The 13076-nt window shown below is 33.5% G+C and overlaps 1 protein-coding gene across 1 annotated transcript; it reads right to left on the bottom strand.

Moving 5' to 3' along the window:
* Nucleotides 1-141: 141 nt before the first annotated feature.
* On the bottom strand, nt 142-9178 carry LOC139987115 (DNA-binding protein D-ETS-6). The gene is made up of 4 exons (XM_072003034.1): nt 8493-9178; nt 8050-8295; nt 2181-2445; nt 142-1009 (listed from the first exon to the last, which is right to left on the bottom strand). Exons 1-4 carry the CDS (start codon nt 8638-8640, stop codon nt 706-708), a joined length of 963 nt encoding a protein of 320 aa, XP_071859135.1. The 5' UTR covers nt 8641-9178; the 3' UTR covers nt 142-705.
* Nucleotides 9179-13076: the final 3898 nt, after the last annotated feature.

Genomic DNA, 13076 nt, shown 5'->3' with positions numbered 1-13076 from the left:
GGTAATTCACGTTTCATTAAAGGTTTCATCTATTTTATTATAGATGTCGTTCTATACCTCATCTATGATATAGAATGAAACTTGAATGCATTTTTTAAAAAAAATGAGATAAATTATAGAAAAGAATGAACAATTAAAATGTTTAGTTTTGCAGGGCTTTATTTTCCTACGGTAACCGTTAAGCACCTTAACATTCATTAAATAAAAAATTATGCTTACAAACTGTACATTCCAACATTAAAGAAGTGCATATAAATACAATTCCTATCCAAAACTTTAACGGAGACATCACTATTGCTTTATATATGCTTATCTAAATATCTTAATATAGTTATATATACAATAATTTTATTCTTCTCTACCAACAACTATACCTACAATATTTAGGTACTTAATTTATCTGTTGTACATACTTATTTTATAGTTAACATTTATCTTATATATTACACTTAAAAAAAAAACCATTAATTACACGCGTATAATAGATCTACCAATAATTAATTATCGCTGAATGCTTAACAAAAAATTTATATAACCTTTCCAAATTACGTTGGAAATTATCTATTCCTTTAAAATCTTTAAAATAGCAGTATAATTTACAATTGCTTTTATGCACTGGTATGCCTATTGCATATCCTACGCATGATCTAACTTAACAAAAAATTGTTCATGTTGTCACAAATGAAAAACAATAAAATCTTTATGCTACGTTGGTGGAGAGTATCTGTGGTAAGGCCAACAGTAATGTGGCGGAGGTGGCGGTGGTGGTGGTGGTGGTGGTGGAGGTGCTGATGGATGTTGCGAACTCGATGGTCCTGTCGGATACAGATGATGAGTATGATGCGTATGATGAGGATGACAATTCGCGCCTGTACCTCGGCTCGATTGAGATGCCTCCAATGTGACACCAGCTTGGGTCTGACAAGCCATCATCAATCCATGGAAGTCGAACTTGTACGCGTATCGTTTCCCGTGCACTTTTGTCATGATATTTTTGTCGTAGTAATATCTGCGAAACGAATATATTTGAAATATAATACAGTAATAAAATAACGAATTATATAGATAGGTAATAGTGAATAATGTAATAGCAATAAAAACTGTAAGGTAAGTTCATTCTTTTTCATGTAATCATGAAGGTAGGACACCTGAATTCTTTCATTGAATGAACTTAAGTACCTATCATATTTCAAATTATATATGTAGATTGCTGTAGGTATTGTAGGTTAACCAACAATAAGCGAGATACGAACTATGTAAGTAGAATAGGGTGTTAGTATTAATACCATTACTATATGATTTATTAGTACATATAACGGCTTATAACTCTAAAACTAAAATCAAAAATATTAAAGATGAAGTCATGGAGAGCAAATGGAGTAGCTATCTTGCTCCGCTAAATGTATAGGCTTCTTTTCATATCTACTGCGTAAATGTAAATACATTTAATACTTTATCTACCGGAAGCTACTAAGTAGCTTTTTGATGCCATCGTTTATCGGCCGATAACCTATTAACCGGTTTTTCGATGCCAACACTTACCGACTGGAAGCTTTTATATTTTATATACGCTTGTTAGTAACTGTACAATAAGTTGTCGATATTTTTGCAAATTTAAAAAATTTTCATCGTTTACCATGTATCAAGATAAATGAAAATGAAGAGTTTTGTTTAGATAATTTGTCAGATTATGGCGTAGTTATTTGAAAGTATTATACATATATTAGTTTATAAATAGTTATATTACATAAGATAAATATAATAATGCTACCGTGACAATTATAAACTATAATAAAATTACACTGCTTCGAAACAAAAGAAATTAGAATGACATAACGAGTAATCTCTCACGTTTTGATTTTAATGTTATAGAGTTTTACAAATAGGCAAGACTTCGCGAAAGCTAAGACCGAGCTGGTACTGCCGACGTGTCCATGCGCAACTAAGTTGATCGTTAGTAAGTGGCAACCTCAATGGTAAGCGATAGGTAAAGTGTTAATATCTACACCGAAGTAAGTACTTACATAAACATTTAACTCTTACATATACATATGACATAAACATACATATGAACATGCTTATAACAAAAAAAAAAAATAAGAAATCAGAAAACTCGTGAATAAAATTTTCATTTGATTTAAGAAAGTCATCAGTAAATGAAACTGAAGATTTCTGTTTACCTGAGTGCTCGCGATAATTTGTCGTAGTTCATGTTCGGTTTGCTCTTCCGTTCGCCCCATCGACGCGCGACTTCGTCCGGATCGGTAAGTTTGAACTCGCCGTTCGAGCCCTCCCACGCGATACAGGATGAATTGGACGAATCCGAGAGCAGCTCCAGCAGGAATTGCCAGAGTTGAACCTGTCCGCCTCCGACCGCCCCGGAACCCACAGCTCCAGCTGTCGATCCAATCAGGGAGCAAGTTCGTTGGAGGAGGCTGAACCTCTCTGCGGACAAGAAGCAGAAACACGCATGCACCAACAGGCCGTGATTTCCTCGAGGTCGATTCGTCGAAACCTTGAGAGTATAGCGATGGTTGCGATCATCCACTGCCTGTTATCTCTACTCTCTTCTTTTATGTATTTAATTTATTTCATGTTTGTTTCAACAGTGCTTTTCTTTGTGAATCTAACCGAAGTTGCGATTTGAAATTTTACTGGACGAAAAAGAAGGAATCTTGGTAGCTACGGAGGATTAGAGGGATTTGACGGCATCAGGATCATCTTAAGAAAAAATTTATCAACTAATGATATTAGTGAGTTGATAAGTTACAGATTGTAGGATGTAAACTTCTTTTTAACAATTTTATGTTACATGGTGTAATCAAATGAGTTGTAATTTATCAAGTATGTTTATAAAGTTTTATTTTCGTTCTTCGTTTTATTATCAATCTTATCATGTTATATCTGTTACCGTCAGAATTTTTGTCTTAATAATGTAATTCGAAAAAATTAATACCTTGTGTCTTAAAAAATCACGTTAGGTTCAGGTGCCTAAATTTCCTCTCTGGAAGCATTTTTGGCAGTTATCCATAACTAAATCAATTTTTCTAATCCGAGGAAATTTGTATAATTATCTTGAAAATTTAGTAACGAAGATTCGTAATCAATGTTTTATAAAAGTTCATACGAACAAAGTAAAAAATATATACGTAACAGTATGCATTTTCCAGTTGTTAAGAAAAATGTTCCTAATTTCGTTCGCTTACTTTTTGCAAAAAAATGTTTATATTAAAACCACGACATAGTCAAGTGCATGCGTACTCTGGAGGAAATTCAAAGCCGATTTTATCAAAAACAAAACCTCGAATGAAACAAATTTGTTCCATATCTTCGACTTATTTTCTTATGTACGATCACCTCCTCCAGGTTGTACTATCAATATTGGGACACCCTATATATATATTATGGCTATATATATATGAGACAAATGATGGATCTATACAAAGATTATATACAAATTACTTAATTTGTAATATAAATGTGCGTAGCTTGTAGCACCGTTCGAAGCACCCGGTGAAAATTGATTGTCACATATAAAACAGACCACATTTTCAATTTCCTCCCTTTCGCTTGATGACTCTACTTCAAAATTCTTTCTGAAAACACACGTTCATAATTTCGACCCGAGGTATCTCTGTAGAGCAATGAAATTAGACACAATGCCATTTTTTAATATAATTGCCAGTTCTAATCGATACGTGATAAAACGAAATTGCCAATTCGGAATATAAAAATACTACTATACTATACACCGCCAAAAATAAATACTAGAGTTACATACTTTGGATGTTGAAATACGACTTCAAATATTAAGAAATAATACAGTGCACTAGTCGCGAAAAGAAAAAGCGTTACAGCAGACTCCGAAACGACGAATTTCTTTGTTTTTTGCGTGACTTATGCAGCGGCTTTTTTATTTTCTATTTCAAGCGATTTACAAGCTGGAACACCTAACAACAAAGATCAATCATGAGACGAAATTAGGCACGCGGACAAAATTTTCGCCCCTTACCCTATTTCAATTTAATTTCAATAGTGACAAAAAATATCTATAAAAATTACTTACATGAAGTAAATTGTTATAATATTAGCATACAAAACGAAATTTGATAGATTAACTCAATAGAGTAACTTAAATTTTCTCTCGTGAACTCTTTCTCTACAAAGTTTTATGAATGTGAAAAAAGTATTTTCGTAAATTTTTAATTCGCGAGAAAGTTAACGCTATATAGTAACAGATACCGTTGTAAAGAATGGCAGCTGCCGATGGATGGAATCTGGTGTCCTGCTGAAGATGCAACGGATGTGTTTGAATCCTCCACATTACGCGTCGAACTATGTCGCCTAATCCTTCACCGCGTGAGCAACGGTGATCGGCTGGCACGTTATCAATCTCATTACGACGGTACGTAATACGAAAATCATCTTTCTTTATTGTTTAATCTTCCAATTTTTTCGATATTAACTCAGATTAGCATATATTTTCAAGATAATTTATCATAAATTTGGAGATCGATGAGCATAAACGATTGTTCTAATAACAAATTTTATTATAACGATACGTGATCTATGCGAAATAAAGTTCCATTTTTAAATTAAAATATCACAACATCCGATTCATAAATGTATCGCATGAATCAAAAAGAATATAAATATTTGATTTCCCTGGATCCGAATCATTTTTTTTTTTTTTTTTTTTGGTTATTTTATCTAATCACTTTCAACTTCTTCAACGTTCCATTAAAATTGAAAAACGGTACCTATTATGTATCTATACACTACATCACAATATTGTGTATTTAAAGGATAATTTAAAGTTTTCCCGCGATAATGAGTACGATTTTGAATTTTTACGGAGTAAAGACAAACCTAATTGAAAATAACAAAAATAATATAATAAAAAATAAACCACGTGACGTATTCGTTGACGTTTCTTTATACGCACAAATTTGTGTACATATACGGACGTATCGTACGAAATTTTGATCCACGATAACGATAAAGCGTGAATTCGCACAGAATAAAACGCACCAGGCGGAGGACAGAGAGTAACTGAGCGACCTTTGCCCCCGGTGATTTCAGCCCTTATCGCCCCCACTCCGACTCCCGTGAACGGAATGCTTTTACACGTCTGTACAATAGTGACTTCAACCACTTTCTCATTATCCTAAAGATACAACTATTAAAATTAATAATCAAGTTCAAATTTAAAGAATTTGACATTTTCTTCATTTTCAAATTTTTTCTGATTATATCTTTGTATTAATAGATACTTTCATTTTTTTTATACATCTTTAATCTAATTTAAAAAAAAAAGAGAGAGAAAAATTTTTGAAAATTTCTTGATTAAAATAATTACCTACTTTCGTTTTTTTCCGACAGTTGTGAGTTTTTCATGAATTTATTACTTATTCGGAGTTTGATTGACTGTTCGATATCCTTTCCTTCCTTTCTCTTCCTTCTTTTCTTTATCAAATGTAATTTTACGAAACCTACGTCACTTGAGCGAAATTATAAAAAAAATTAAATAACATACCTGTACCTATCGTACAACGAAATGAATAATTGAAACCACCGACCGTTTTCGCAATGTAAATTCAGAAGTATGTACGAAATCTGATTTCCAAAATTATATAAACCTATCAATTTATAATTTCTCCGAGCATAAATCTTACCTATACCATACAATACAAATCATTCATAATTCCGAAAGCGTTGTTTAAAACGTTGTTTTAAATAACTTCCAACCAGTTTCCAAAAATTTATGAAATAATTTTATACACCGAAAAAAGAAGTCCAGACCACGTTATTCTTTGTAAGCAAACATTCTAAATCTTATTCAAACAAAAATCATTTTCGATCGATTACCGCAAATCTATCCGTATAAATGATTCTCTTCACCTTTCCAGATAACCCAGTAACCTTTCCAGAAAAAGAAATGAAAGAAAGAATATATATATATAATTATATTCATTATAAGATATATATTATATATATATATATATAATGATGTACAATATAGAAGATGATGACTCCGCTAGATGCAGGTTTCAAGGCGTTTTCAGTTTCGCGGCGCACGACGATGACGCCTGAAATTATCCCGTATACGCCAGGAGATTCGGGGGATGTTTCGCGCTCATCAAGAAAACAATATAGCCGCACCCCGTGGCGAGCTTACCATCCCTAGCACCGTTAGAGTTTGCTATCCCCTCCCTAGACAGTGTAGATGGCAAAGGAGAAGGGTGGCAGCGGTTACTGCGAGGCCGTAACCCCAGGGTGGCGGTGCCACCACCTTCCCGCCGCCCTAAACACTCGATGGTTTATTCATGAGAGCTCTCTCACCACGATAACACTGATTCGTTTAATAAACGGCCGCTGCCGGGCGCGGAGTGTGCCCCAAGAGCACCTACAACGTTATTCAAACGGACGATATATCTCGGAGGCTTACGCTGCCAAGATTCTTGCCTCTTCTCGCTTTTCATCCGTCGTCGACCAAAAGGCGGATCGCTCTTTTTCTCTTACACCAACTCCGTATCACCTCTAGTTACAGCTCCTTGCTCGCGCGCGCAAAACGCTTTAACGCGAATAACTTTTGCACGCTTTGAGCGAAGTCAGAGAGGTAAGTACTTTTTGTCCCGAGTTCTGTCTTCACGTTTTCATGTGTGTTTATTCCTTTTTATCTTTCTTTCGTATTTCCCAAGTTCATGCGCTGCAATTGAATCTTTCGCGTTTAGAACTATGAAATCTGATTGAATTGATCATATGGTCGGCGCGATAAAATTATACAGGCAACGAAGTTGAATTTATTATTTGCATAAACGTATTTTTATATTTTCCTAGTTGATGGAATTTGGATTTTATAGTTTTGAAGTTAGTTACGAAGTTTGAATGAATTTGATTGATTCTGTGAAATGAATTTCGAGGTAAGAATTTCTTTTTGTCAGATCTGCTTCCATGTTTTCAAGTGTCTTTATGCTTCTTATCTTCTTTTTTTTTTTTGCATTTTTAAAGTTCATTTCCAAGCTTAACGGTCGAAGCTTTATTTTTCTAAGATCGAAATTAGTTATAAAATTACGTATAAAATTTAATTGCGCTTCGATTATTTGGTATTTGAATTTCTTATTTTTGATTTGATAGAATTATGGAGAAAACAAAATGAAATATATTGTTCGTGATCAAGGTAAAATAAAGAATCGATAATACAAATGATCAGGATCTAGTTTTCGTTAAGTCGGAAGTCCGTGGTGGATAAAAATAAACGAAGGGAGCAACGAGACTATTATCGTCTACGATATTTATTTTTCTGCCGGACCTTTCTTATCTCTAATAGATCGCGCCCTCGTTAAAACCTAAGATAAGGTTGAAGTGTTCACCAGTGGACTAGGACCTACCCTAGGGAACGGTTAGCCTCTTCCGGTCACTTTCAATCCAACCTGGACCCCTATTAACCTTCCCTAAGCTCCATGAATCGCGGCGTCATTTGGATTTACTGCGGGAATTCAATCCGTATTGCTCAGTTACACCGACTTTTACGAATTATAATAAATGATGTCGATATGTTAATTTCTAACTTTGAAAAAACACAAGAACTTATATCGAACACCGCTTTATATATTCTACTTATGAGCACAATTGATAAATAATTTACTAAGTGGGATATGTTACTAATTGCATAAATATTATATAACAGGTGTTATATCGAAAGCCTATTATAAAATTCGCAATTTAGATAATGATGACACTTGAATACTTACGTGTATGACAATATTTTTGTAGCAGTAAATAATATTTCAACAAATCTTTATCAGGGTACTATAGCTAAATACTTAGCAATAAAAATACTAGAGAATGATATATAGTTCGTTTTGTGAATCAAGATAATACTTATGCTCTTTTTGCCTTGATACGGTATAATAACACTTGTTGATTCATATATCGATAACTTGAATATTAAAATTTATTACAATCGTTAAAATCTTTGTTTTAAAAATAGCTGTCTGAGTGAAAAAACTGGAAGATTTTACGTATATTACGATTCTGGTTACTTACCATCAATCTTCTCCTCTTGCAACAAATCCGGCGTTTGTACACCAGTTGCCTGGAATTGAAGGTAACCAAGGTGTCGTGCCAAAATTTTTCCACCAGGAATAGCTTGCCAATAATCAGACGATAATTTTAATAGTTCTTTGCCGGTTGATGGAAATTTAATTGTACTCGGTGGTGGTTTTATGGAAAACACCTGGCTGCACCATGAAATCCAGGATGCGATGTGGTTCGAGTTCCATTCCGACGGATCTAAATGCATAATAATATTAATTCTTTCGATTAATTTCTTTTTCAGTAAGAATATCTTCCTTATCTGATAAAGGATTTCAAATATACGCTGTATTTCTATAGTAGATAATAATAATCATCTAAATTCTATAATCATCATCTAAATACTCTCTTTGTCTATTTCAACGAATAATATATTTAAAAATAAAAATAGTTACCAGATGGAACCATCACGGGCTCTGATTCCATATCGTTTTCTTCGATTTTTTCTCCTTTTACGACATTTAATTTGCTGCCACATCCGTATTGATTAACCGATGGCATAAATCTCAAGCTTGCTCGCCAACATATCGTCAAATCACGCATTTTTTTTCAGATTCGTACATTCGTTGATAACAAACAAGAAAGTTGGATCCCTTAATAACTATATATTTGTATTTTGTATGTTAAAATATCTGATCTTCCTCGAGTGTCTTTTCTGCATGCTTTTTGTAATATAAAAATTATTTACTTGTCGATCCGCTTTTGATCCGTTTTCCATTCGACTGCTTGATACAATCTTCCGGTTCGTCCGCAAGAAATTGTCATACGGTTTCATTTCCCACGATCAGCTTATATGACTCGTGATCTCCACAAACTGTCCATGATTCATCGAGTACATATGCAATATGTAGGTGTAAGAGTGTAGGTATATACATAAGCCGATCGTTTATTTTTACGAATCACTTCATATTTTAGGATCGATATTCTTCTTTGAAGTACCTAACAATGTACATAGATAACACTTTAGAGTATGCCCTCTTAATCTAATCTTTAACTTGTATCTGTCATTCTTAGCTTGATACTTTGTATTAAGAGATAGAAGTAATACATCTCGATCAATAAGATCGATCACATGTGTTTATTTTTGCTCAAACATGGATATGTATCTACAAATATTTTTTTAAAAACAATTTCATTTATCTGTTTTTGGTATTAGATTTTATTATTTTTTTTTTTTTTTTTATAATATCAAACTTGAATCATGCTACTTTTCAAAATTGCTCTCAAATTATTTTCGTCGAATTCCAATCATCCAAAAATACTCTTATGTGTAGCAAAGCAGCAGGTAAGTCACTGTTGAAATCGTTGTGACTCGCACATCGGTCGATTCATGCGTTTCCTTGAAACGAGCCACGTGCGTCATCGGAGCTCGCCGATTTCTCCGATGAATCCTTGCAGCACCACTGACCCTGTATTGTATCAGTTTCGAACGAGAAACCGGATGGTCTACGTTTCCCGTTTCCCCGGATATACACACTTGAATAATACGGTCAACGAATCGAATGTTCCAAGTGTTAGTTAACAATTCGCGATAGTTGTCGATTTTGAGAAATGTGTTCTGCTGCAATGAGTTAGGGATGCACTAGTTGAGGTGAGATAATTGGGAGTATTTTATGTTATTTGTAGACTTGTGAATCGTAGACACACTTTAACGTGCGTTAAATATTAAAAGGGTTGTTAAAATTTCAAGTATATGTAAGTATTATTAATATCTACATTTGTGTTGATAATAGCTGTGTAATAATGCTTATTTTCAGCTAATATGTAAGTGTTGTTTGTTTTCAAATGGTGGATTATGAAAAAGATTTTTCTCTGCCTTACTTTTAAAATTTTAACGGATGTTACGCAATATGACGAAATACATAATTTTATTTGACGTAAGTAAAGTTTGAAACACTAAAACATGTGTAGTTTATGTATCTCTCTATGATAGTTGTAACGTAAATATAAATATGACTACTCTGAAACAACAATTCAGATATTACATATGTTTAAGCTAAGTATTCACACAAGCAAGATGAAACGTAAAACCGAACACAAACAGAATAATTATGTATATAACACCACACACTTATGACTAATCTATACGAAAATTGAACATAAAATGTGTATAATTAATTCATCCGTAGATGAACAAAAAATGCTCAAAAATGTTAGAAATCAGCGATGGTAACCAAACAATAAACGAATTCAATTACCACCAGTCACATGTGTTTCTCTATCATAGAACATCACATGTCACACAACACGTCGGACACGAAAAATTCTCACACTGTTCTCCACTGATTGTCACTTAGATTCCTCTTCTCACGGATGACTACGCGCGAAGTTCGATGTAGAATTGCCGGTAAATTTTCTAGATTGTATCATCACGTTCCAGACGAACACACTGTCCGTGAATGGAGCTGCTGCTGAAGGTCCGATTGGCGGAGTACGGATTCCCGGAACCAAGAAGGAGACCGGTCGGTTTCGGGGCGTACATCGCCAACCGCTGAATCACGTTCAATCGGCCATCTTTACCTATTTTTTCTTCTCTTTTTTCTTCTTGTTTTAGGCGATCAGACGAGTCAGCCTAACCGTTCGCGATGTAACCTTTCGAACGGGTTGCCTAACGTATTTTTTTGCCCATTATGATGGAGTTTCATTTGCGGTTTTGCGATTCTATTGGCCCCGAAATGGAATGGTCGCGGTGCATTTCTCGTGATTCGCAAAGCTTTTAGTGGCAATGAGCAAACCGCCTTCGAAAGAACATCTGCTCGTTAAAAAAAGAATCGAAATTCCGTCGGTGTATCATTTATCTCTTTCATTTTCAAGGATGTTGTAGATTTAGATAGTCATTAATACGAGTAGAAATTGTTGGAATTACTTATAAGAAACTTTTAATTCATAAATTTGTTACAGCACAGCAACGTTATTTTATATTACTAAAAAAGCTGAGAAAATTAATTTATATTAATATATTTATATATCATATTTTGATAGTGCCGACGGGATTTATTTCGAATTATTCATACGTTTATTTATAAGAAAATATAATTTCATATGATAAAGAATTATTATTTTTTCATCTGCGTATTTACAATATAAACAATCAGTTTGACGTAATATTCATTGCGTTATAATTACTATTAGGTATTTTATTTTATTTACTATACATAGTCTTCGCCTATCGATTTAGGACGGACTTCCGGTTTTACATTTTTCTCTTATTTCCTATATGAAAGTATCTCTCACATTCGCCCTCTCTTCGCTTATACCATATGCATTCAGACTATTGTTATACTTAATTGTAATAAAAAATATACAAATACTTTGTGAGACATGTCCTATACAGAATGTTCGGCTACAAGTGTCAGGAAAATTAAGGAGTAACTTTTGGAGTCTAAATAAGACAAAAATCAAGAATGAAAAAATTGTGTTTTCGGCTTTGTTACTTAGTTGTTGACAATTAAAAATCGGCTACAATACCCCTGCACGCGAGCAAACCTCCTTACATGAACGAAAGGAGATCAGCCTAAGCAGTGGGGCGTACAGTGATTCTCAAACCGAACGACACATAGGAAGCAGCTTACCTCGTACAAGTAATATTCAGAGACGTAAACGACCCCGTGCGACGTTTTGCAAAAGAAATGGTAAATTGAACATTAAACCTGTTTACTCAAATCCAATTACAGAAGTTGGCAAAGTTAATATAGAAGTAAAAAGATTTTTTCTGGTACGTTAGAGATTTAATAGCTAGTATATACTTTTATATTATATATGAAATAATTATAACAGCTATAACATAACTGTGACAACTATACGAGTCATGACAAAGAAATTATGCATTACATAACTGAAATATCATTTAGATCACGCTTCCATCGATTTATCTTCCACCACGACTCGCAAAGCAGTTAAGATGGAGAAGACATTGGAGAGGTACTGAACTAGTATGAACTTACTATTCATATGGTATCCTCGATTAGTCGAATTTGATATTCAAACATAGACATGGCTTACCGAACAGTGATAACCCAAAGAAAACTCTTGTAATACACAGGTGACCGAAAGAACTACTCGTTTTTGATTATATTAATATATCAATGCAGTCAGTAGATACTTTTGCATTTGCAATCACTTTTCACACTACTTTTCATCATATGCACTTTGTGAAACGTTTATACTGTAGAAATTATGAAGAGGAAACATTAAAAAGATTATGCTTAACCAAATGTAATTTATAAATTTAGTATGATGTATCATATTCTCTATGAAATCAGCTGGCCACGCGTATATGTAAATTTGCATGAGTACAGAGTGTATGTAATTAGAAGCTGTACTCTCACAACGTTATATTATACACAAATTTATCACAATCATTGTAATTCCACATATAGTCAGAACTAACGTGCCTATCGTAATAGCATACAATACCAAATAGCGTAAATAACTAATTACTTCTTTTGCGTATCTAAGAAAAAGAAAAATCATTTATAAACCATTAAATGTCATTAATTCATACGTTCATGTAAAAAGTAAAAAGATCATATATACTATTTAATTCATATATTATAAAGTATTACCTTCACCTTCTTAACAGTAACCTCTTAACAGTATTTGCTTTTTCACACGCACACGATATCTATGTATATTAGAACAGTTCTGTTAGAAACAATTCCACGGCGAAACATTCAAATCTCGCGGCGATAAACCAAAGTAAAAACGCTGTAAGTAAACTTAATGCACATTAGTACTTCGTCGACTACACGCTACAATCCGTTGTTGAAACATACATCTTTTGATATCAAATAGTAAAAACGAATGAATAAGCTTGAAAAAATACTTAAAATACAAATTAAAGACACGAATTTAATAACTTTTTGATCAATTTGAAACATTTAGTTAGTCAAATAAATTAAGGAAACGTTATTAAAAAATAATATAGAGACAGAGAGAAGATGGTATGTCATTTAAATAATCATTTCTCAAATATTTAA

The sequence above is a fragment of the Bombus fervidus genome, chromosome 1 (assembly GCF_041682495.2).
Source record: "Bombus fervidus isolate BK054 chromosome 1, iyBomFerv1, whole genome shotgun sequence".
In the NCBI taxonomy this organism is placed as follows: Eukaryota; Metazoa; Arthropoda; class Insecta; order Hymenoptera; family Apidae; genus Bombus; species Bombus fervidus.
This window is presented reverse-complemented; position numbering and strand designations above follow the sequence as displayed.

Coding starts and splice junctions, on each gene's coding strand:
- LOC139987115 (XM_072003034.1), bottom strand. CDS start 8,640: ATGCGTGATTTGACGATATGTTGGCGAGCAAGCTTGAGATTTATGCCA. Junction 8,296..8,492: donor GCCCGTGATGGTTCCATCTG/GTAACTATTTTT, acceptor TTATGCATTTAG/ATCCGTCGGAATGGAACTCG. Junction 2,446..8,049: donor GCAAGAGGAGAAGATTGATG/GTAAGTAACCAG, acceptor TCTTGTCCGCAG/AGAGGTTCAGCCTCCTCCAA.